This window comes from Panthera uncia (genome assembly GCF_023721935.1).
Source record: "Panthera uncia isolate 11264 chromosome A3 unlocalized genomic scaffold, Puncia_PCG_1.0 HiC_scaffold_12, whole genome shotgun sequence".
Classification (NCBI taxonomy): Eukaryota; Metazoa; Chordata; class Mammalia; order Carnivora; family Felidae; genus Panthera; species Panthera uncia.
This window is the reverse complement of record NW_026057579.1, coordinates 1,917,123-1,942,710: the sequence shown is the minus strand read 5'-3', so window position 1 is coordinate 1,942,710 and position 25,588 is coordinate 1,917,123. Positions and strand designations below refer to the sequence as shown.

Genomic DNA, 25,588 nt, shown 5'->3' with positions numbered 1-25,588 from the left:
GCAACTGATAGCTAATGCTCTCCAGAGTTCCTTTCATGGCCTCTATCCATACTAATCTGGTTGGTTGGCTTCTGCCTCCCCAAATGTCTAGACTGCCTGGAGGAAGTGCTGCAGCCCCTCGTGGATGGTTCCATGCTGCTGCCTCTCCCAGCGTGGACAAACAGAAAGTGCCACAATGACTGAAAGATACTCTGTCTTGTACCTGAACCAGAATTCTTCAAACTGATGTCCCATATTCGTCAACTTTTGCTATGAGCTGAATAAAGTGAATTCTCTGTACTTTGGACATTAAAGATGCTGAGGAAATAATGGCTTTGTAGCCACCAGTAACAGGCAAGAATTGGAAAAGTCAGAGTTGTTGTAACAGACATTTCTATTAAACTATCATTTTCAAAGCTTCTGTTCTGTAGGTCTCCAATTTTGTGGGTTTTAGCGTTTTGGGGGGGGGTTGGGGACAAGAACAAAGATTCTGTGGTCAGATATGCATGGGGAACATGGAGTTTGGCGACGTTAAATGTTTCTTTAGGACTGCTGATGACCCCTGTAATGTGCTAAAGTAATAAGTCTCTTAGAGAAGAGTATTATTCACGGGACATCATGTGAAGTGCTTCTCATGTGACCTTTTGATTCCATATCCTTTTCTTCCACAAAGCACCTGCCAGGCCTCGATTCGTCCTCTATAAAATGAGTATTTATTTCATAGGGTTATGATGAGAATTTATAAGTTAATACACGTAAAATGCTTAGAACAATGCTCGGTATATAAGCACTCAAGAAAAGTTAACTATAATTGCCGCCACATCCCCCTATACTGATAATATTTACTATGGCAACCTTCCCATAAAAGTGAAGTAACAAAATTTTTACTGTGTAGTAATTTCCACTATTACAACCAAGGGGATAGAATGAACCCTGCCTTTGCCTGAGAGGCACTGCTTGAGGCTACCAGTTAACAGAAAACATTGATAGAAATAATTGATACATATGATATAGTTATCAGTAAGAATCTTAGATCTTACAGAAAAAGCATAAAGTTAAAAGGGTGTTATCAATTTTCTTCACTCCAAAAGGGAAACGCCTTGAGTACTTTGAGAGCTGAGGTGGTCTAAATACTCAGCACAGTCTGTGGCACATGGTAAGCACTCAACAAAAATTTGATGAAAAAAATCCTGAGAAATTAACGGATAAATGACTATCAGTTGAATAACCCAAATATTATTTCCAAATCATTATGTAACAACTGGAAAACCCATACATTTCTATATTTAGGCTCCCTCACTCTTCTCTATAGATGTTTAATCATATAGGTAAAACATGAAAGTAGATGGGAGAGTGGCTATTTAAGAGTTATGACTGGTACTTGACAGAATTTAATCTCCCAGGTGTGTCAAAATCTAATATCTGCTAAAAAACAAAACCCAAAAAAACTGCAAAGGTAATGTATGCCATACACAGTGGTACAATTTGATGTCTATCTTTAAAGACACAGGACCTACCTGCCTCATATTTGTAATGTATACAGGAATTTATCATTTATAAATGTACACAGGAATCTATCTCTACATGTTCATCTGAGCTGGTTTCAAAACACTGCAAATCTTTTAAGAACTGATAAATGATCAGAAACAGAAAACTAAATATGTAGAATTAAATAGGTTAGTGGAATTTTACAAAAAAAAAAAAAAATCAAGAATCTTCCCACCTTTTTCTGAAAACAATAATCTCAAATACTTCCAATTTTAAAATACCAGAATTCTATGCCTAGAACCCCATAACAGTATCACTGTTTCTATCATCCAGTTTCTTCCTTTTATTTTATGAGTTTTTGTTTTTTTTTCTAAACCACCTGGTAATCCTCACATTAAAAAATTCTAGGACAGGGGTCAGCAAATTATGGCTAAGGTTCAAATATGGCTTGCTGCCCATTTTATATACCAGATGGCCAAGATGGTTTTGTGGGTTTTTTTGTTTTGTTTTTTTACATTTTTAAAGGGTGGTAAAATAAAGCAAAGAAGAATATGTGACAGAGACCTTATGTGGCTTGCAAAACTTAAAATATTTACTGTCTTGCCTTTGACAAAAAACCTTTCTTGATCCTGCTCTAGGGTATTACTTATCATAGCTTACTCAGTAATTTAAGATAATTCATATCAATGACAAGTTCACAGTGAATCATTACATTTTATAATGTAGTAATGAGCACAGAACTCCTTCATAACAATATCTGCAGTCTTCCTGCATATCACTTAGTTCCAATAGCCAATTAAGTTGTTTTTTTTAGAATGCTAGCAAAGAACCCCGCACATTATGGAGGTTCAAATATCAAACTGAGACCACTTGAACAATAGTACTTCAGTTACAATGCTAGTCTAAAGTAGTAGAATAGCCTGGATATAAGAAACCCTTTTTCTTTTCTGGGAATTCAGATCAACTGATAAGAAGGCTCTAACCATTTTCTCATATTTGTCCATCCCCCATTCTCACTTTGCTAAAAGAAAGAAAATAATTCTTCCTCACTTTCTCTGAAGTCTACCCCAGGTGAGATATATAGAGGGGTACAGATATATGTCAAAATCTCTAATGTGTTTTCTAATTAAGTTTCCTTACAGAGAGTTCTCCCCAAGTATTCAAAAGAAAACAAACATAGGAACTCACTCCAGAGCAGGTCTCAGAACTCTGACTTTTAATGCTTCTAAAATTCTATTTAACTCCACAAACGGTTCTTTCTGACTTGGGTCTACAGAAAGACCAGATTCCTGAAAAAACAGAAAGAACTTTTGTTAGCAGTAATCAGACAAAGAAATATATTAAAAGCATATTCTAAATTATAAAATATGAGGCAAGCCATTAAAATTTTTTTTTCAACCTTTTTTTATTTATTTTTGGGACAGAGAGAGACAGAGCATGAACGGGGGAGGGGCAGAGAGAGAGGGAGACACAGAATCGGAAACAGGCTCCAGGCTCCGAGCCATCAGCCCAGAGCCTGACGCGGGGCTCGAACTCACGGACCGCGAGATCGTGACCTGGCTGAAGTCGGACGCTTAACCGACTGCGCCACCTAGGCGCCCCGAGGCAAGCCATTAAAAAATAGTTTTTAACGTGTGTTTCTATGGTACAGACTGATGACTGAGTCCTACTAACATTCCTTCTTCTTTCCCAAAGTAGCAGAGCCCCCAGATTTTAGCCGAGTACATAACTGTATGGAATAAAGCTGTACTCCGTAACTGTATGGAGTATGACTTTGCGAAATGGAAGTTCTGGCCGGTGAAATACAAACATGTACTCTTTGCCCTTTCTTGGAATACCAAAAGGTGTACCTAGAGTTCTGGTTGCTATCCTGGACCATAAGGACAGGGGACACCTTAGTAACAGCAGAGCTACACGGAGGCTAGGTCCCCAAAAGCCTCATGGAGCATAGCTACTATACATGCTGTGGATGGCTTACTACTTCCTATTTCTGTGCAAGAGAAATATAATCCATTATTTTTAAGCCAGTGGTATTTTGGGTCTTTGTTACTTATAAATAAGCTTAACGCTAAAAGACACAACTCACTTTAGGAAATTTACATGGACACACACAAAATTCCCATAAAGGTACAGAGAAAGACTTGAATTATTGGCTTTCCGAATTATTTAAAATAGAAGGGTGCCTGGCTGGCTAAGTCAGTAGAGCATGCAACTCTTGATCCTGGCGTAAGTTCAAGCCCCACGCTGGGTGTAGAGATTACTTAACAATAAAATCTTAAAAAAAAAAGAAAAGGCTTAGATTAGAGGTCTAGCTTACACACTGACATTAAACTATTTAATTTTTATAGTCCTTCACTTTTCTAAACAGAAAATACAAAAACATATGGTGGACTAAAAGGGAGTTTGAAGACACATGAATTTGGGACTGAATCCTAGTTTCTTCACGAAGAACCCATATGGCCTTGGGCAAGCTACTTCTCCAGACCTCGGGTTCCTTATCTGTAGAATGGAAGCAATTTCTGCCTCACAGGATTGCAGTAAGGAATAAAGGCAGGGCTTGACCTGTGGCTCTAAATACATGGCAGCTGCCATTATTACAACTAAGTAGAATGGATGAACTATTCTGAGATCCTTAGGCTCATATCTACTAGCAATAAAAGGCAAAGCTGCTCACTGAAGTAAATTTTAGCTTGAAACTTATTTGATAAACAAAATGCTGCAAGTTGGGCCAGATCAGCAGAACATATGTAAACTTCTTTATCCTCTTCTTCTCTGCTATACTACCTTCCCTAACAAAAGAGGAAATGGAGGAAGTAGTATCACTTTTGACCCCTTGATTGATTACCTGGGACCGCTGTGATGAGGCAGGAATAAGGAAAAAAAACAACTCAAATAAGAAGTTCTAGAACTGTGGGGCATGTGGGTGGCTCAGTCAGTTAAGCATCTGCCTTCAGCTCAGGTCATGATCTCACAGTTCATGAGTTCCAGTCCCACACTGAACTCTACACTGACAGTGCAGAGCCTGCTTCGGATCCTCTGTATCCCTCTCTTTCAGCCCCTCCCCCTGCTCGCGCTCTCACGTGCTCTCTCTCAAAAATAAACACAAAAAAATTCTTCAAAAAAAAAAAAAAAAAAAAAAAAAAGAAAAGAAAAAAGGACTTCCTAGTAAAATGAGGTCAGCCCTGGTACTTAACATATTAAAAATCTGTCTGTGGCCAAAAGAAAACTCCCCTGAGTTCCCTCATTTTGTATCATGTTCTCACCCACCGGAACACTGTTAGCAGGCACACCGTTACCTGGCAGAGCTCCTCAGCTACGTCCAGCATCCCTTGTCGAAAGAAGTGCTCCACCATCACCTCATTGAGAAGCCTCTGACTGTCTGCCTGCCAGCAGCCATCTATTCCCACACTGCTAATGTCAGAATCAAAATTCTGAAAAAAAGAAAACAAATCATGAGTTGACTAGGATATACCATTTTATATGATCTTCACCCTACCTAACAGAAAGAATACCCTTCGTTTCACTCAGATATCCACAGTAAGTACCCAATTCAAATTATCTGCAGCCTACCACAAGAAGTAGTTTTTCCACTGCTTTCCAAAACTTGTCACCCTCACTGATTATTGCTGGAAGAGTAAATGGGTACATTTTCAGAGGGGATTTGGGAAAATACATACATTTAATCATTTCTGTGGATAAACTGATTTCTAGTGAATACAGCAATATTTTCAGGTATACAGTGTTAACTATACAAACATGTTCAATACAGCACTAACTGGAAAAGAGAGAAAACCCATATGCCCAACACAGGATTAAATAATCACGGCAAGGCCCAACAACTGCCGTGCCAAGGTAGCGGTCGGGGGGAGGGAAAATGGCCAAGTAATTAAGAGAGCAGGCTCTGAGGCTAATCTACCTGGGTTTGAATCCTCATTCTCTCTCTTACTAGCTGTGTGATCTTCGCCAAATTAGCCAAAGTCTTTGAGCCTCAGCTTCCTTAAGTGGAGAAAATAAAAGTACCTTCCTATTATGGGCTGAACTTCATCTTCTCAAAATTCCCATGTTGAAGTCCTAATTCTCAGTACCTCACTAAATTAAAATGAGGTCATTACAGTGAGCCCTAATCCAACAGGACTGGTATCCTTATAAAAAGAGGGAATTAGGACACAGGTACAGAGGAAAGGCCATGTGTTATTAACTGAATATCTAGATGTCCCCATCTCCACCCCCCCGGAATTCCTACATTGAAGCCCCAACCACCAACGTAACTGTATTTAGAGACATCTGTGAGGAAGTGATAATAGCTAAATGATGCCACAAGGGTGGGGCCTTAATCTGATAGGGCTAGGGCTCTTATCAGACAACAGGAGAAACACCAGAGTGTTCTCTGTCTCTCTACCCTGTGAGGACAGTGTGAGAAGGCAATCATCTATAAGCCAGGAAGGAGGCTGTCTGCCCTCAATAGGAAATGAATTGGCCAGCACCTTGATCTTAGACTTCCCAGTCCTCAGCACTGTGAGAAAAATAAATTTCTGTTGTTTAAATAACCTAGTCTATGGTATTTTGTTTTGGCAGTTCAAATGGACTAAGACACCATGTGAAGACACCGGGAGAAGATGGCTATCTACCAGCCACGAAGACCGGTCTCAGAAGAAACCAACCCTGCCAGCATCTTGATCTTGAACTTCCAGTCTCCAGAGCTGTGGAAAAATAGAGGTCTGTTTAAGCCACCCAGTCTGTGGCATTTTGTTACAGCAGCCCTGGCAAATTAATACACTCCCTTATTGGTTAAATGAAATGGTAGTTGCTATTATTCTAGTATTACCATTCACAGCGAAAAAGTGAGGTTCATTACTCTACATCTACTAACACAGAAAAACGCCCAGGACACCTTAAGGGAAAAAAAGCAAGTTTTACAAAATTATGACCCCATTTTTGTTTAAAAAAAAAAAAAAAAGAAAGAAATTCTTGTAAAAGCTTAGGAAAAAGCCTGAAAGAATACACATTAAAGTTTTAGCAGAGATTATCACTGGAGATTACCACTCTCCACACAAAGAACAAATGTTCCTTTTATGAGAAAATAGAGGATTTTTTCAAAACACATGTTAAGAGTTCCAGTTCTGGGTAAGATCATGTAAACACATTCCACTCTATCCCACTGAATACAGTTATAAAATCAGGACAGAATGAATGCAGCAGCCATTTAAGGACACTAAAAAGTAACTACAAGGGCACTTGGGTGGCTGACTTCAGCTCAGGTCATGATCTCACAGTTTGTGAGTTCAAGCCCCACATCAGGCTCGCTGCTGTCAGCACAGAGCCTGCTTTGGATCATCTGTCCCCCACTCTCTCTGCTCCTCTCCTGCTTGTTCTCTCAATTAATTAATTAATTTTTTATTTTTTTTTATTTTTTTATTTAAAAAAAATTTTTTTTTAATGTTTATTTTTGAGACAGAGAGAGACAGAGCATGAATGGGGGAGGGGCAGAGAGAGAGGGAGACACAGAATCGGAAGCAGGCTCCAGGCTCCGAGCCATCAGCCTAGAGCCTGACGCGGGGCTCGAACTCACGAACCGTAGATCGTGACCTGAGCTGAAGTCGGACACTCAACCGACTGAGCCACCCAGGCGCCCCAATTAATTAATTTTTTAAAAAGTAATTACATATGTTCCTCCACTTATGATTACATCCTGATAAACTCATAAGTTGAAAATAAGGTAAATTGAAAGTGCATTTAATACACCTAAGTTACTAAACATCGTAACTTGGCCTAGCCTATCTTAAACATGCTTAGAATGCTTACGTTAGCCTGTAGTTGGGCAAAATCACGTAACACAAAGCCTATTTTATAATAAAGTATAGAATATCTCATGTAATTTATTGAATACTATAATGCAGATCAACCTGCAAAGTATCACTAGCCCAGGAAAAGATCAAAATTCAAAATTCCAAGTACAGTTTCTACTGAATGCCTATCACTTTCACACCATCATAAAGTCAAAAAATTTTAAGTCAAATCATCGCAAGTCAGGGACCATAACAGTAGTAAGTGGATTGAGAAGAGGGTCACAGAACTAGTAGTGAGTTTACTATTTTTCTCCCACCACTACCTCTCAGCCTGGATGCAATACAGCCAAAACACAGAATGAGGCACCCAGAATATGGACACAGAACTCCAGGAGAAGCCCTCTAGTTCTGGCATGAGAAACAGGAATGGGTTTCTCCTACTGTTCAGAAAGACAGGAAGGGAAATCACATGTTTTTCCCCTCCATTTTCTTGCAACTCTAGCTCAAGGCAGTCTGTAGGTGCACTAGTTTTTGACTGTTAATTTAAATCAATTTTATTATCTCACAGCTTGATAGATCAGAAGTCCAACAGGCTCCAGCAGTTTCTCTGTTCCAGGTCCCACGAAGCTGAAATCAAGGTGTCGGTGACCTAGGCTCTTGTTTCGAGAATATGGGACGAATCTGCTTCCAGATTCATTCAGGTTCTTGCAGAATGCAATTCCATGCAGTTTTAAGACCAGGGTCCTTGTTTCCTAACTGGCATAGGGAGTGTTTTCAGCTTATAGAAGCCACTCACATTCCCTAGCTCATGGCCCCCTCTATCTTCAAAGCCAACAACAGAGGTGACATCCCTCACACTTTGAATTTCTTTCTACCAACCTCTACTGCTTTTAAGAACTCATGTGAATTATACCAGGCTCACCTAGATAATCTCCCTATTTTAAGGTCAACTGCTTAGTAACCTTAATTATACCTGTAAAGTCCCTTCACAGCGGTAACTAGATTAATGTCTGAATAACCAGGGGACAAGAATCTTGGGAGGATATCTTTAGAAATCTACCTCTACAGCGAGCAACCTAAAACTCTGAGAGGGGGGGTCCTTTCTAATCAGAGGAGCTGTGGTCCCAAGAAGGAGGGGCAAAAACCTCTACTGCATCTGCTCTCTGTCCTTCTACCACCCACCCCCAGGTACAGGCATAATCTCAGTAAATGCACAGAGCAGGGTAAACAAAGCCCCAGCTTTCAGGCTGAATGACCAAAACAGCAGCCCCAGAGAACCATAAAGTCATAGGGAGATCCCAGAGAGGGAAGAATTAAACAACATGACCCTTTAAAGTTGTTTCTGAACCCTTGGGTTCACTCTCAAGTTTCATGTGCATGGGTTTGACCCTAAGGAATATGCCAGACTTTGAAAACTAAACTAGGGGACAGAACTAGATTCCAGGTCCCAGAATGGCTGTTGGTTGGCGTACAAACAGGACACATTAAAATAGCTCAGACACTGAAATTACAACTCAGAGAAGACTGATCAGAACTTACAGCCTGAACCCAACCAGGTTGACTGTCTGCTAAAACAAAAACATTAACATTCTCCATAGAATTTATACAGGACCCAGAATCTCGTAACATAACATGGGTGACCCTTGAACAACATGGGTTTGAACTACAAAGATCCACTTATATGTGAATTCTTTTTCTGATAAATACAGTAAGATAAATGTATGTTCTCTTCCTTATGATTTTCTCAGTAACATTTTCTTTTCTCTAGCTTACTTTACTGTAAGAATATAGTATATAACACATGCAACATACAAAATGTGTGTTAGGGCACCTGGGTGGCTCAGTCGGTTAAGCGTCCTACTTTGGCTCAGGACATGATCTCACAGTTTGTGGGTTCAAGCCCCGAGTCAGGCAGGCTCTGTGCTGACAGCTTGGAGCCTGGAGCCCACTTCAGATTCTGTGTCTCCCTCTCTCTCTCTGCCCCTCCCCTGCTTGCTCTCTCTCTTCTCTCTCAAAAATAAAATAAAAACATTTTAAAAAATGTGTGTTAACTGTTTATGTTATCAGTATGGCTTCTGGTCACAGTAAGTTATCAGTTTCGGGGGAGTCAAAAGTTATATGCAGAATTTCAATTGCGCAGGGTATTGTTCAAGGGTCAACTGTATTTAATTTTTTTTTTTTTTAACGTTTATTTTTGAGACAAAGAGAGACAAAGCATGAACGGGGGAGGGTCAGAGAGAGGGAGACACAGAATCTGAAACAGGCTCCAGGCTCTGAGCTGTCAGCATAGAGCCTGATGCGGGGCTCAAACTCACGGACCTCGAGATAATGACCTGGGCAGAAGTCGGCCGCTTAACCGACTGAGCCACCCAGGCGCCCCTAGGGTCAACTGTATTTAAAAATGTCCAGGATACAATCCAAAATTACTTGGCATACAAAGAACTAAGAAAATCTAAACTCACATGGGAATAAATGTTCAGCAGACATCAATGCCAAGAGAACAAAGACACTGAAATCATCAAAGACTTTAGATATCAAGTTATAAAACTGCTCTAATAAGGAAGAACAAACACTTTCAAACAAAAGACAGAAGGTCTTAGCAAAGAAACAGAAGATACGGTAATCAAAATAAACTCATTGGATGGACTCAATAATAGAATGGAGGTGATAACACAAAAAGTCAGTGAAAATCAATAGAAACGATCTAAACAACAATAAAAAGGGGTGCCTGGGTGGTTTAGTCAGTTAGTGTCTGACTTCGGCTCAGGTCATGATCTTGCAGCCTGGAGCCTGCTTCAGATTCTGTGTCTCCCTCTCTCTTTGCTCCTCCTCTGCTCGTGCTCTCTCTCTCAAAAATAAATAAACATTAAGAAAATAATGAAAATAAGCAAAAAAACCCTGAAGAGAGCGTCAGAGACCTGTGGGACAAAAAACACCTGACATGCACTTCATCAGAGTATCAGAAGGAGAGAAGAGTGTAATGTAGAAAAAAATATTCCCCAGTCTTAGCAAAAGACATAAACCTACAGACTCAAGAAGCTCAGCAAACTTGTAAAAGGATACACTAAAAGAAATTCAAACCCAGACACCTCACAATCAAACTGCTGAAAACTGAAGACAAAGAAAAAATCTTGAAAGTTGCTAGAGAAAAGTGATGCACTGCTTATAGAATTCTCCACAGAAACCATGGAGACTAGAAAGAAGTGGCATGTTTTTCAAGTACTGAAAGAAAAGAACAGTCATCCCAGAATTTTATGTCAAGTAAAAATATCCTCTACAAATGAAGATGAAATAAAAACATTCCCAGATAAAGGAAAGCTGAATTTGTTGCCAGAAGACCTGCTCTGAAACAACTGTTATAATAGGTTCTCTAGATAGAAAATGATACCGTAAGTAAACTCTGAACATCAAGAGTAAAGGAAGAAAAGTCTACTTTGTGGTCTAAAAGCTTTCCCTGACCAATTTTATTTCCATTCCCTAAATCTTTCATAGGCATTACCCCCTAATAACCTTCTTGCATTTTTTAAGTACATAAATTTAATTAGATAAGATCATTTAGATTTAACTGAAATTATAATCCTAGGAAATCACTGCTTAAATCAGACCAAGAAACACAGGATTATTTTATAGCACATACAACAACAGGCAGGAACTACTAATCACCTACCATTTACAATTACTACAATGAAGGAGTTGTCCTCTCCCAAACTGAGCATCTCTTTCTTTAAAGAGCTATCTACCCTATTTTTAGATGTCAACACATACATTAAGACTAAGACTTATTCAGACAAAAACCAAAATGAACAATCCAAAATTACTGTCAGAGTCTAAATTTTTATTTACTTGTTTTTTATAAACATCTTTCTTGGTCTAGTACTTAACGTAAAGAATACTAATAATACAAAGCACCGAGACGCTAAAGCAATAGCTTCCACACGCATACTAAATCTAGGTTGCCCCTAGCACTGAAGAAAAGGCCACAAATGCTTGGATAAGGCTCTCTAATTTCAAATCAGCTTATGAGATTCTGCCTGTTGAGAGATGCCTTCATAACAGTTTACCAATGCTTCTGAGTAGATTATTGTAGCTTTATGCCGTCTATGACCACTAGAACGCTAGAAGTAGAGATGGTGCTAATTCTGTTCCTCTTCTAATACTGTCCAGTATCTGTGGGTACACAAAGCCCCAGGCAAATGGTCATTCAAATGAATAAAGGAATGGGTATCTGAAGATGATTTCATTTATATATTTGATTTATATATATTTACATATTCATTGATATTTCATTTATTTATATATTTCATACATATTTATATATTCGTTTATATTATATATTTATATATTTCATTTATAACAAACTCAGGAATCTGCCAGTATTTCTCTAAATGTCTAAGTGTAACCTATAAGCAAGAATTATTGAGACTACATAAGAAAGATTCCTCACTGATCTGTCGACCTCATTCAATCCAAACATAGTCTTCAGACTTCCAAATATTCATTTAGTAATTATTCTCCAATCCCATCAATCTCCAACAAATTTATAAGGTATCTGTTCTGTAGGAAAGAAATGAAACAACTTTGGAAGACATACTTATCAGCTCAAAGGACAGGACATGTTAAAAGAAACTATTTCATTTGGTAGTACATATTAAGTCCAAATTTTAATAGCTACCATCAGATAGTAACTGCTCAAGAATTCCTTTGTGGCACCTGGGCGACTGAGTCAAGCCTCTAACTCTTGATTTCAGCTCAGGTCATGATCTCATAGTTCATGGTATCAAGACCCGAGTCGGGATCCACAATGAGTCTGGTGGGATTCTCTCCCTCCCTCCCCAACTCTCTCTCAAAATAAACATTAAAAAAAAAAAATCCTTCAAATCTTCTCTTAATATACATAAAAAAGTAAAATTCGACCATTTGGAAATGTTAAAATTTAATATTTAAACAAATTTAAACAATTTTACTATGCCCCTCACATACCTTTATTTCCATAAGGTATGCCATGGTCCCTGTTACACGGGTAAGAAAAAAATCAAACACTCACGCTCAGGATGTCTTTTTACTACATTCAAGTTCTATAACTTATTTGGTAGGTTTGGAAAATATAACTAAGCATGAATAAGCAATGTACTAGATGAAATGTTCTGAGCTCCCTTCTGCCGTTCTGACTTTCCAGTATAGACTACTAAGAAAATAAAATACTTTCATAGCTTATTTTCTGTTCACCTATAGTAAAAATTACAGCTAAAATTATAAAAAGCGGTTGAGGAAATGCAACACAGTGTTAGAACTCCTTTTGTTATAACTGCACGTTCTTACTGTTGCATCAGTGCTAGGATCAGTTCCAGCTTCTGTTGCTAGGTGACCAAATTCGTTTGCATGGCTGCAGGAAATCAGTAGCATTGCACAGAAGCCAAGAAGTGGCTAATAAAAAGAAATATCTATTATTAGTACTTCTGTTTTACTGTACTTTTCCCTCTCATATTTTTAAAGAAAAAAGGACGTGAGAAGAGGTTCTTAAAAGGTGAAAGCAGGATTCAAACATGAATCAAAAGCAAAAGAGCACACATTCAAGGGTGTGTCTGTCTGAAGAGGATGTTATAGCTTAGAAAGAAACTCAAGGATACACGAATTCATATACTACCTCATATATGTACTTCGTGTCATTCATATTTTTGATGAATTTAAGTTTTAAAATCTGGAAGCTGAGACAGAGAAGGAATAAATGGCTTTAATAAAACATTATGAAGGGTGCCTGGGTGGCTCAGTCGGTTAGGCAGCCGACTCTTGATTCCAGGTCAGGTTACGATCTCAGGTTCTTAAGTTTGAGCCCCTCATCAGGCTCTGAACTGACAGTGAGGAGCCTGCTTGGGATTCTCTCTTTTTCTCTCTCCGTTCTTCCCCAACTTGTGCTCCCTCTCTCTACTTCAAAATAGGTGAATAAACTTAAAAAAAAAAAAAATTACAAAACTATGAAATCTAAACAGATCATCCTCTTTGGCCACATCACAAACATGCTTACACACTGGTTAAACTTTAAGGACTGTTTTTGACTGTTCACCATCCAAAACCAATACACTTCTGAAATACAGTTCATGAGATTATAATTATTGAGAAAGTGGTAACAATACATGATAAAACTCAGAATATGTTTCAATTCTTAAGTACAAATTCTTTAATACTATTAATAATATTTTAAAAAACTACCTACTTTTGAAGAAAAATTGTGTTATAAACCTAACAATGTGCTATTGTTGCACATACCAGGAATCAATTCCCCTTCTAAGCATCCAGTCAATCTGGTTTAGCAGTGAGAGACAGAGATAAACTGCAAAAAAATGCTTAATAGGGAATAAAAAGACCTGAATTCTGGTTACACACAATCTAGAAAAATAAATCTACTTAACATATGTACATATTTTACATACATCCAAAAGAGGTGTTTTTTTAAAATTCCTCCCAAAATGAGAACAATCAAAATCCCCCAATCAATAATAAAGACAAACAACCTAACTGAAAAAAATGGACAATGAATAAGAAATTCACAAAAGAGAGACATTCTGATAGTCAAACACATGAATCGATGTTCAACCCCGAAGATGATGATGGAAATGCAAATTGATACAACTAGATAATATTTCACATCTGATTAATTTAAGAAATCTTAAATCTGATAATACCAAGTATAGGTGAGAAGTGAGAAAACAGGGCTGCTACCATACATGTTTGGTAGGACTGGAATTTGGTATAAGCTTTTCAGGGAAAAATGCAGCAAACCTAGTAAAGCTGATGATGAGGCGCAAGTCCTCAGATGAAAATAACCCATATTTGGGCATATACCAGCCAGCAGTGCCTTGCAAACTATGACTGGAAAATAAACTCAGTAGTGTGTCATAATCAGCATTTGTAGATGAATTTTTAGATGTAGATACTACCTTCTTAGACATTCCATTCTGTCCTCTCTAGGATATTCATACCTCTATTTTTATTTTCAAAATAGAGAGGTAGGTTGTGCCAAATCAAGGAAGGAGGAGGGGAAAGCCACACTAGTAAGTTCTTACCTTATAAACGAAGGGGAGAGTAATGTGGTGTGGTCAGAGATATGCCAGACTTCTGTGCTGGGCTTTTTAAAATCCTTAAAATGCCCCACAATCTAACCATCTGTCACATTTGCATCCTTATCCCTCACAATTATTTTACATACCTTCCTGCTCTGGTCTGACTGCCTCCTTATCTGAACAGATTACAGAAATCTGAGGGACTATTTTACTAATTCTCCCAAAGATGTCACATACCTCTTTCCACTCTAGATGCACACGAGAGAAATTCATACATACAGTGGCTACCCAAGGACACCAGGAGTTAATTCTCTCAAGGAACTCCAACTGAGGAAGTTTCTTCAAAGTCATAAAATCTGAGTATTTACCCAGTTCCTCCATTTGTTTTCTAGTTCTTTGATCAAAGTTTTCCCATCTGTATCTGTGGACAATCATCCCTATCTTACAAAGTGTTGATAATAACTTATCCTAAAATATCTATCAGGACCTATCCCACAATAAGCCTTCAATACACAGTAGCTGAATCAAAAACCAGGCCTTGCCACCAAATCCTCTGATTCTACATTTAAGAGAGTCTTCATTTTAGAAAACATAAATAAAAACAAAAAACACATTAACAGAAGCATTAACAAATTCATTAATTTAAAAATCACTTGAATACAATTACACACTGGATTAGTTGGCACAACTTACTGGGTGTAAGATCCCTTTTCCCTCTCAACCCAACCTGACCAGGACTCTAGAATAAGCTAGCTATTTCATCTTCTGGCCTCAGGCCAAAGTGGGTCTGTACCACCCCCAGGTTCAGTGGGATTATCTGATCCTGTATCCTAATAGGAGACGTGATTGCAAAGGTGTAGGCTTTCCACTGTGGACTATACTTTAATGCAAATAATTATCATTACCGACTAAAGAATATAGTTTCATTCCGCTTGAAACAGGGTAAGAACAATACAGGCCCAGAGCTTACAGCTAATGACGTAATGTAACAGATGGCAAAGAAAACAGAACTTAACTCATCTTCGCTTTTGAGAATGATCTTCAGACTGAAAAAGGCAAAACCACTATTGTTTCAGAGAAAATGGAGCCCAACACAAGTGAAGAGACGCAGAGAGCATCTAGCTGCTTACGTGAGTCAGGACTCTTCGTTCTTATAAACAGAAGTCTGTTTTGCCCAAACAAGTTGGATTTGAAGGACGCCCAGGTAACCAGGGGTAGGTAAGAAGGTAACTGAACCTCAAAAAATGTTCATTCCCTCCCCACCTTTTGCCTCTATTTCTCTCTGCGAAAGCGTTTTGTTTCCTACAACAGACCAGACTCTTTCAAGGACTACTAATCACTTCTAGGCTCACATATTCCCAGCCCTTCCTTCCATTAAGAGCTCTAATGAAAAAGGTCCTACAAGAGGACTTTGAGGTACTCACCCTGAAGCAAACAATTGTGGCCAAGCCTGGGGGGTCAGATCCATCCTCAGACCATGCACTGTGGCCAAACCCAATGAGGTATTGAGAATGCAGCTGCTCCCAGTCAAATCACATAATTTAAAAACAAACATCTTCCATCTTGACCACAAAGGTATGAGATTTTTATTTAGACACATAGTCTACTCCATTTCCTTGCATTACTAAGTAGTAATTTGGGGAGAGGAGTTAGTTTGACATGTTTTATTTTATTTCTAGGGGACTATATTCCTGGCTTTTTATTATTGTTGCCTTTTTCATAATTTTGTTAACCATTCCTTTTCAGTAATTCTAAAAATTCCACTCAAAATATATTATCAAATTATCTGTCTATATTTCAGAACTCAACTTAGGTCTTTTTCTTCTCAGAGTGAAATTTCCATTTCTAGTCATTTTAATTTCCTTTTTCCTTCATTACCAGTAACATCTCTCTACTACATAAGGATTTATCCATTACATAACAAAACTTTAGAGCTAGTACATATCTGACTTCACCCACTCTGTATCTATATGGCTAAATCCAACACCTTTTCTCCCATTGGTATCTTTTTCTCCTCTCATGCCACAGTCAAACCTACATAAAAGGCAGTTCCAGATGGTTCACACAGAACTATCTTAAATATTCTACATTTCACTTTTTATAGCTTTATGCCATTTTTTAACATAGTCAGCATTTTGCCTCACCCATGCAGATGCTCCATCTACTGGTAGAGTATCAGCTTAGGCTTATGGTTTTTATTTTATCATTATTTTTTTAATGTTTATTCATTTTTGAGAGACAGAGAAAGAGAGAGCACGAGCAGGGGAGAGGCAGAAAGAGACGGAGATACAGAATCTGAACAGGTTCCAAGCTGTCAGTACAGAGCCCCCCAATGCAGGGCTTGAACCCACGGACCGTGAGATCATAAACTGAGCTGAAGTTGGACAGTTAACTGAGCAAGCCAGCCAGGCGCACCTAGGCCAATAGTTTTTAAAACTACTTTTTAACCCTTATTTTCTGCCCTTAAAACACTACTGCCCCTGCAAAGGCCTAACTGATTTCCTAGCACAGTGTTTAAGCACAGACTCATGAGTGAGATCTTTTTCCAAAACCTGATTCAGCACTTCCAAGCTGCACACCTGGGGTATGTTACTTAATATCTGAGTCTTAAAATGGGAAAAAAGTACCAGCATCATAGAATATAGATATATGTACAGCACTCAGCCCAGCAGCTGGAACATTGTCAAAATTCAGTAAGTGACAGCTATTATCTTCCTACTCCTGACTTCTCCTTAGTCTAATTTCACCCTATTTAATGAGGGCAAGCAAATGATTTAAGCAACTGCTTAAATCATTCACTCCCTTTTCCCCTAATCTCAAATCATTAGGCTTTCCATCAACCTGATCCTGCTTTTTCCTGATAAGGCAGCCACTCCAATTGAGTCAGTCCCTGAGAGTCTTTCACAGTCCAGCATTTATTTCACTGTTGTTCAGCCTCCTTCTCAGCCTTGCAGAAAACCACACCTCACTCTGCTGTTTTGAAATCTTACCTGCTCTTCCAAGTCAAATTTAAGATACCAACTCCACAAAACTTAAACAAGGGCATGATGATCTTCCATTTACAGTAAGCAAAGCCCATCCCATGCAAATTTATTTTACATTGCCTCAGAAGTTTTCCAGTTCTTTCACGTGTACAAGCAGCACTCTTACGTGACCAACTAGACCATAATCTTCTAAAGAACATGGACTATGTATTTTGCTTTCAATTATCCCACAGCAAATTTCAGACAATTTCAAATCTTAACACTATTTATTTTAACACACACACACACACACACACACACACACACCCCTAAAGCAGTAATCACATATCTAAAGCAGTAATGGTTTTATTGACTTTTCTTACTTAGGAAGTAAACTTAAAAAAAAAAAAAAAAAAAAAAAAAGCCAAAAGACTAAGTAAAACACTAAAGTAAATGCCCTAAGCAGGAGAGAACTCTAGATGTTCTTAAAATGGGAAAGGAAATAAGAAATAGCCCAACACATTGTTTTTACTAAAAATAACTTGCCACAGAACCCAATGGCTGATACTATTTATTTTAAATAGTGATCATACTGTGGGCATCTGAAAAGAGTCAACACATTAAGGCAGAAATCTTCAATAATTTTTTATGTTCACAATAATTAAAAGCCAGAAAGTGCCTTAGCTAATGCCACAAACTTCTTTTCTGCTTACTTTAAGTGATGACTAAAGAACTTTAAAACAAGCATTAAAACATTAAAGGAAGAAAAACCATCAAGCATGTCAAAAATTTACTCATGTTCCTCACTCAAAACCAGCCTGCTCATAAAGGAGTCACCAGCTTCTCTGTCCTCCTCTTGGCAGGGTGGAAAAATGTGTCCATAACATGGTGCTCACAGGCTGCTTCACAGCATTCCAGTTCATTACTCAAGTCTGTTTGTGGTACTTAAAGGCTTGTGCCACAATGGCTTCAGCTTCATCCTGTTTGCTCACCACCAGCCCAAAGGAGTCCACCCTGCCCTGTTACAACAGGTGGCCCTGGAAGCTTGTACAGATTTATTTACCAGATCTAAGCTAAAAGAAAAGGAAGACTTTACAAGTCAGTGGAATCTTCTACAACAGCCTACACAGAATTCCTTATGTATGCAGGAAGCACAATGTCTGGTTCGTTCTAGTGGGGTAACAGCTTCCTACAGCTGAGGCCAAGCAGATACTCCCACCCCGAAAAAGGGGGAGGGAAGGAGAAAATGCAGTGAAACATGTTAGAGAAGTGGGCTAAAAGATCCAGGCTTTCTTCTGTGCCCCAGGACTATAATTCAACAAACAGTTATCAATATCAACCTAACAATGTAGTTTCATAGGACGGATCAGAAGAATCTGGAATCCAGGTCACCTAAAACCTAAACTACTTTCACAGCAACATAAAGCTACAAAAAAAAAAAAAAAAAAAAAAAAATTTTTTTTTTTACTTGAAAAAGCCCTTATAACTTCCACATACATGAAAAAAAATGTCCTCAAAAGAGAAATGAGTAAATTAAAATATATAACTAGGAATATCCACCTCAAACACATCCCCACCAAAAAAGCCAGAACATAGATTACTCCTCATGCATTCCCTGGGTATCCATGTTTGTTTGTCCCAAACAAAAAGGGACACTTTTGTTTCTAGTACCAAATACACTTAAATGTTTTGTCTCAAAGATTAGCCAAAATATCTCACAAGCATTATGAATATTTGTAAAGACCTGGTGGATCAGAAGGAAGACACACTTCCCAATTCACTGATAGCTGAGGAACAAGAATTAAGAAGAGGATTCTGATAATCATGACAGGACAACAGGCACAATCTAGGAAATGAGGACAGGTGGTCACCCTGTCAGTGGTAGAATACAGAGCTAGTGAATTACTGGCCCAAATGCTCCAGATCCTAGTGGCCAGCAGTCCAAGTACTTGAGCTATGGCTGCTGAGGCCATCCTCACCTCTCCCGATTCTCAGATCTCTTCTCAGATTCTTTCTCTGATTGGCTGTGAAAACTTCAGCTCTTGCCACTGTCATGGCCATCTTCTGGTCTTACTCTCCCCCCACTCTGTCATAACTACAGGCAGCCTGATGGTCAAGCAGATGCCTCCTGGAACATCTAGGAACCTCCAACCTCTAGGTTTGAACCATCAGAACCATTAGATTGCCTTGACCACTGTCAGCCACCAAACCCTGAAGCTTCCTAAATACCACCAGTAGTTACTCTACCTAGAGAAACTGAAGGTTCCTCACCCACAGTGATTTAAGATTCTCTCTAAAGGCCCCATCACCATTCCAGTAAGTACTAAAGCCAGTACAGGCCAACTGAAGACTTCCAATCCCATAGCCCCCAAAAAGTCTAATACCAAAGCCACTTCCAATGCTGTGTTCACTCTCTTGGAGTCACCAAATGGGCATCACAACCTCAAAGATATTTCAGAGAATACTCACTGCCTTCCCAGCCTTTGCTAGCAAATGCCATCACTAACCCAAAATGGGGCTGCTGCTGCCAACACTACTTCTCTGGCCTCGTTTGCTGAGTTGAAGCCCTCAGCACTACGATAGTAGCAAAAGCTCTCTGAAAGGGCGCTAACACTTCTGTAAACCACAGCTACCCAAACAATCCCGAGAGCCTCTGCCACACACAGTCCTGCCACACTGTACCTACCAGTTAAAGAAATCTATCTCCTTAGAAGCATATAGTTCTGCCTTAGGCTGCCTTGTCTAGCCCTTCAATACTACTGCTTTATAGGGTAATTTCTAACAGCTAGGTTTACCCATGAGTTAGACAAAGCCACTCTCCGGATTCCATGAGTTTCCATCTACATCATAGCTATTAGCTCTCTTATATACAAACTAAGCAACTCATAGGACTGCTTTTGCTACAAAAAGCTCTTCCCAAAAGTTCTTCCTACCTTCCCAGAAGTTTACAATGGGTCAACAAAAACGTCCATAACCAGTTACAAACTCCCCAATGGCTGAGGTAGTCAGGGGTATCACATAGTAACCTTATGCCTCTTCTCTTAGGCCCCACCAGGACTATGAACTCCAAAGGCAAAAGTGGTCCAGTGCTAAAAATAACTGCTTATAAGGAAGATTCAAGAGATGTCACTGGAACAATCACCCAACAGAAATGACTGGCCCTGCTGGCTAGCAACCAACCCACTCACTCACACAGAACACAACACTGGAGAAAAGCAGCTAGCATGTCCACAGGAAGACAACAGTTAGGATGATGCAGGGGAGACGGATGCAAGGGTATTATTCTAATTGCCCCATAAGAGAGACACAGCCAGGGAACTACTCAGGAAGGAGGAAAAGTTACCCCTGTAAACACACTCCCTCACAGAGCTAAAATTTCTTTGTAAATTTACTCATCATGATACTAGGAACTGCAATCACACAAGCAAATGGATAAACAACAAGGCTGTAACAAGGTTTGCTGTATTTTTCTTTTTTTTAATATCAATAGAAAACTTTAAGAATAACATAATAAAACCAGATCTGCAGAAGTTGTTAAAAGCAAGCATAAAATAATTGGAGAAAGCAAATGTTATCAAAGCAGTGACAGGAGATGAAGGATGCTTTTTAAAAATCTCAAACACTTCCTTCAACACCATACCTTATCAATGGCTTTTCCAACCCGAGAAACACTGCTGTGGATGTCTTTGTGGTCTGAGGCCAATTTTTGAACAGTATCCTTTATTCTTTTACAGCACTGTGTCAAAACAAGTGAAAGTGTCCCTGATAATTCAGCATCTTGGCCTATAAAAATGAAAGAAAGAAAGAAAAGAAAGAAGGAAGATTGGTTACTCATGAAAGCAAACCCAAAAGACAGCAAATTTCAAATAGGCCCTTTAGAACATGAGAGTTGGAAGAAAAGTGAAGAAAAACAAATATCTGCTTTGAAGCAGATGGTCACACTCACAGATAACATTTTTCAAGTGAATGCTAAGAAAGCTATCTTAATTTATTTTTTGGAATAAATAAGAAAACTTTACTAGGAAATAAACCACTTTTGTAATTACCAAAATAGCAAAGACTGTGAATAATACTGCCAAGGCATTTTTCAAAAAATATGTCTAAGTGAATAAACTCAGTTATTCAATCCACTTAAAGTAAACTGTTCAAATTATTCTCAAAACAGTTTCATCATTACTAAATTTCCCGAAGAGATTATTTAGTCCAAATGCTTTATATTCTATATGAAAGATAGAAAAAAACCCAACAAACTTCTTTGGATACCATGTTGAAAAGCATGAACATAGCAGAAAAAGTTATATCCCCATGTATAAGGCACAGTGAGCCATTCTTATAAGGGTTCCCACCACCCTACCTGATAACAGAGGCTTACTGTGCCCTAAAGTGTATACAATGTGGTTTATGATGAATTCCTGCTTTCCTTATGGGAGTCTAGAATTACGCTATACGCTAAGGCAGAGAGTGCCTATATGACCAGTCCCCGATAAACACCCTGAGCACTACCTCTCTAGAGAGCTTCCCTGGTAGACAACACTTCAAACTTGCTACAATTTGATGTCAGAGGAATTAAATGTGCCCTGCCTGTGTGACACCACACTGAGAGAGGACTCTTGGAAATCTTTTCCTGGTTTCCTCTGGACTTTGCCCCATGAGCCTTTTCCCTTGGTTGATTTTGCTTTGTACCCTCTTGCTATATAATAAACCTTAGCCATGAGTGTGACTACATGCTGAGTCCTATGTGTCTTCCTAGTGATCACTGGAATCTAAAGGTGGTCTTGGGGACCTTGATACACATGACAAATCAACGGAAAGTTACTAGAATTTAAATCCTCTTTCCCAGTGCTACCTCCTCCTCAGGAAAAAGGGAGGAAAAGAAGATGGGAGGAAGAGAGAGAACAAATTGAGTCATGTTGTCAATTACCTCATATATCTACATATCCCCACCTGTGAGTAACACGCCTGGCTTCTAAACCCCTACTCACTATAACAGTGATTCTTAAACTGTAATTTACATCAGAATCACCTGAAGGTCTAGTTAAAACAAAAGAGTTGACCCCCCCCCATCCCCAGTTTCTAATTCAAGAGCTCTGGGATGGGGCCCAAGAACCCGAACAAGAACAACCACAAAACTACAGTAGTCCTAGGATGTTCATTTATTCAACAAATATTTATAGAGAACTCATTATGTGACAGGTATAGCAGTGACGCAAAACCATCAAGTACCACCATCAAGTACCTAGGTTGCCTTAAAACGTACCTTCTGGTGAGCAAGATAAACAACACAAAGTATCAATTATATACAGCATGACAAAAGATGATATATGCTACTGGGGGAGAAAAAGTTGTGTAGAAGAGATGGGGAGTGCATTTGAACTGAACAATCACAATCTTAAACAGAGTGGACATTATAGGCCTCACTGAGAAAGTCGTATCTGAGTAAATACCTGAAAGAAATGAGGGAACCAGCCTTGGGGCTACTGTGGGGGTTGAAGGGCAGCATATCTGCCACCCTAAAATTAGCTTCTTTGGCATAAGGATTATTTTGAGCGTATTATTGTGAGAAACAGCAGATACAGGAAAAACTCTGAAAACAGTAAAAGTTACCCTTTTGTAAGGGAAATTTACATTTAGAAATCTCCATCGGTAAGAATGTTTCCCTCTCTATACTTGGAAAAGAAGAATGGCACTAAATCATAAGAAACCTATCAATGAAGAAGGCTCAGATTTATACCCGAATAACAAACTTTACTCTTACTGTGCTTTTCCTGATAAACTGGTCTCCCCACACCTTTTCTGAACTCTAAGCCACCTTTTTGACTTGCTCATTTTTCTCCGGGAACCTCCCACATATATATGAGGTATATATGTTAATAAACTGTTTTTCTCTTGTTAATCTGCCTTTTATTACAGGGGTCTCAGCCAAGAACTCACAAGGTTAGAGGAACAATTCTTTTTCCTCTCCTTCAGGGGAAAGCATTCCAGGCAGAGGGAGCAAAAGCCCTTACAGAAATATCCTAGATTATTCAAGGAACAGCAAAGAAGCCAGTGTGGCTAAAGTAGATGTCTGGCAAAGAAAAAGAGGAGAAAATGTTTAAAAGATTACGGGGTCATGATCTTGCAGGGCCTTTTTGGCATTATAAAAGGCTTCTTAGACTTTGAGTGAAAGGGATATCCACTGCAAGGTTCTGAACAGAGCAGGTACAAAAACTGACACATTTTAGTATGGCCATTCTGGCTCAGGACAGGAGTAGAAGAACAGAAGCAGGAAGAGTAGTTAGGAGGCTGTGGCAGCAATCTAGATGAGAGGACAGTCGCTCAACCCAGGGTGTTAGACGTGGAGGTGGTGAGAAGTGGCTGGATTCTGGATATATTTTGATGAGAAAGCCAACAGGATTTCCTAAGTATGAGGAAAGAAAAGGACTTACAGATGACTCTAAACTTTTTAGTTTAAGTCAACTGGAAAGATGGAGTTGTCTTCAATTAGAATAATATAGATGAAAAGCTGAGCAGGTATGAGAGGAAGAAGAGATAGAGTTCAGTTTCAGCTTGTTAAATTTCATATGTGAGTAGTCACCTCAGTGCACATGAGGAGGAGTTAGATATACAAACTTGGAGTTCAAGAGCAAAAACAGGGCTGGATATATAAACTTGTGAGTCACTGGCATGTAGATGATACTTAAAGCCATGAGGCTAAATCAATGAAATCATCAAAAGAATCAGTACAGACACAAAGAAGTAGTAAAAGGCGAGAGTCCTGGAAACTCCAAGTTTATAAGACCATGATAAAGTCGAACTGGAAAAGGAGACTAACTGAAACACTGTGATGTAGGAGAAAAATCAAGTATGGTGCTGGGGAAGCCAAGTAAAGAAAATGTGTCAAGGAGGAAGAAGTAACCAAGTGTATTAATGCTCTGCTATGTTAAGTAAGATGTGGACTAAGAGCTGACCACTGGATTTATAATGTGGAAGTTATCAGTGACCATGACAAGAACAGTTTCTCTCAAGTTTCAAGGAAAGAAACCTAGAAGGGGCATCTGCATGGCTTAATTGGTTGAGTGTCTGACTCTTGATTTTGGCTCAGGTCATGATCCTATGCTGACGGTTCAGAGCCTGGTTGGGATTCTCTCTGTCCCTGTCTCTCTCAAAATTAAAGGAAAGGGATAAGGGGGAAGGGGGAAAGGATAAGGGGAAGAGAGAAGAAGGAAGGGGGAAAGGAAAGGAAAGGAAAGGGAAGGGGAAAGAGGGAGGGAAGGAAGAAACCAAACCTAGGGACTTCTAGGCACTATGAAGAAGGGAATATGTTTGGTTCAGTGACAACCACTGAGAGAAGTAAAACGATAAGCAGACAGAAAATAGTGTCCATAAGGTAAGCAATCCAGTATGATGTGGCCAAAATAAATTGCCCTGATCTCTATTTACAATTATACGAAGTATGTATCAGGTGCTTCCAACATCTAATAACATAATTTAAGCTAAGAGAAGACCTGGAAATTCAGGAAAATTTCAAAATCTGTCTAAAAGGTATTCCATATATACCTTGAGCCAAAAGAATCTAACTGCTTCAGTAGCTCTACTCTGGCCATTTCTGTATCTAAACCTTACCTAACGTCAATAGCTTCATCTCCTCTATAAATCTCTCTGTTCACCGATTCGAGTGAATCTCAATTCCTAATTCGAGTCTTCTCAATTCCTAATGAATTCTGTTCTCTCCACCATTCCTCTGGCACTGAATCATATCCCACTCAACAATTTTATGTATAATCCCATCATCCATCTCAATTAGATACAAGTCCTGAAGGGAAGACAGATTCTTATTGTTAACTGTGTATTCCAGTCTTATCCTATTGTCTTGCAGTTTCATGCACTATTAATGTAAGTATTTGGATTGATGGCAGAGAGAAAAAAACAGGTAAAAAGAATGCCATATTCAACAAATGGTGCTGGAATAACCAGACATGCAAAAGAATCATACCATATACAAAAATTAACTCAAAATGGAATGAAGATCTAAATATAAAAGCCAAAACTATCAAATACCTAGAAGAGAATAAGAGCATTCTCGACCTTGGATTGAGCAATGGCTTCTTAGACATTATACCAAAAGCACAAGCAACAACAACAACAACAAAACCAGACAGATAAATTAATTACTTAATTCCTTCATTTGTTCAGTTGGCCTTTACCAAAACTAAAAACTCTTGTGCTCCAAATACTACCAAGAAAGTGAAAAGATAATCCACAGAATGGGAAAAAACATTTACAAGTCATATGTCAGATACGGGCCTAGTATCCAGAATATATAAAGAACTGTTAG

At 38.8% G+C, this 25,588-nt stretch overlaps 1 protein-coding gene across 10 annotated transcripts in view; it reads right to left on the bottom strand.

Annotated features, from left to right (window-relative positions):
- The window catches only part of RMND5A (required for meiotic nuclear division 5 homolog A), a 79,307-nt gene that overhangs the window by 37,783 nt on the left and 15,936 nt on the right, over positions 1 to 25,588 (bottom strand). For 3 of the 10 annotated variants that reach the window (XR_007462329.1, XM_049651851.1, XM_049651852.1), the window contains exons 2-6: positions 20,915 to 21,057; positions 12,573 to 12,677; positions 6,129 to 6,167; positions 4,764 to 4,898; positions 2,656 to 2,756 (exon numbers count right to left, since the gene is read on the bottom strand). Coding sequence is in view for 9 of the 10 variants with exons in the window: in XM_049651851.1 (XP_049507808.1) it covers positions 2,656 to 2,756; positions 4,764 to 4,898; positions 6,129 to 6,167; positions 12,573 to 12,677; positions 20,915 to 21,057 (523 nt within the window). In the remaining variant the exon portion in view is untranslated. The other 7 variants (XM_049651858.1, XM_049651857.1, XM_049651860.1 and 4 more) reach the window with 7 other exon arrangements.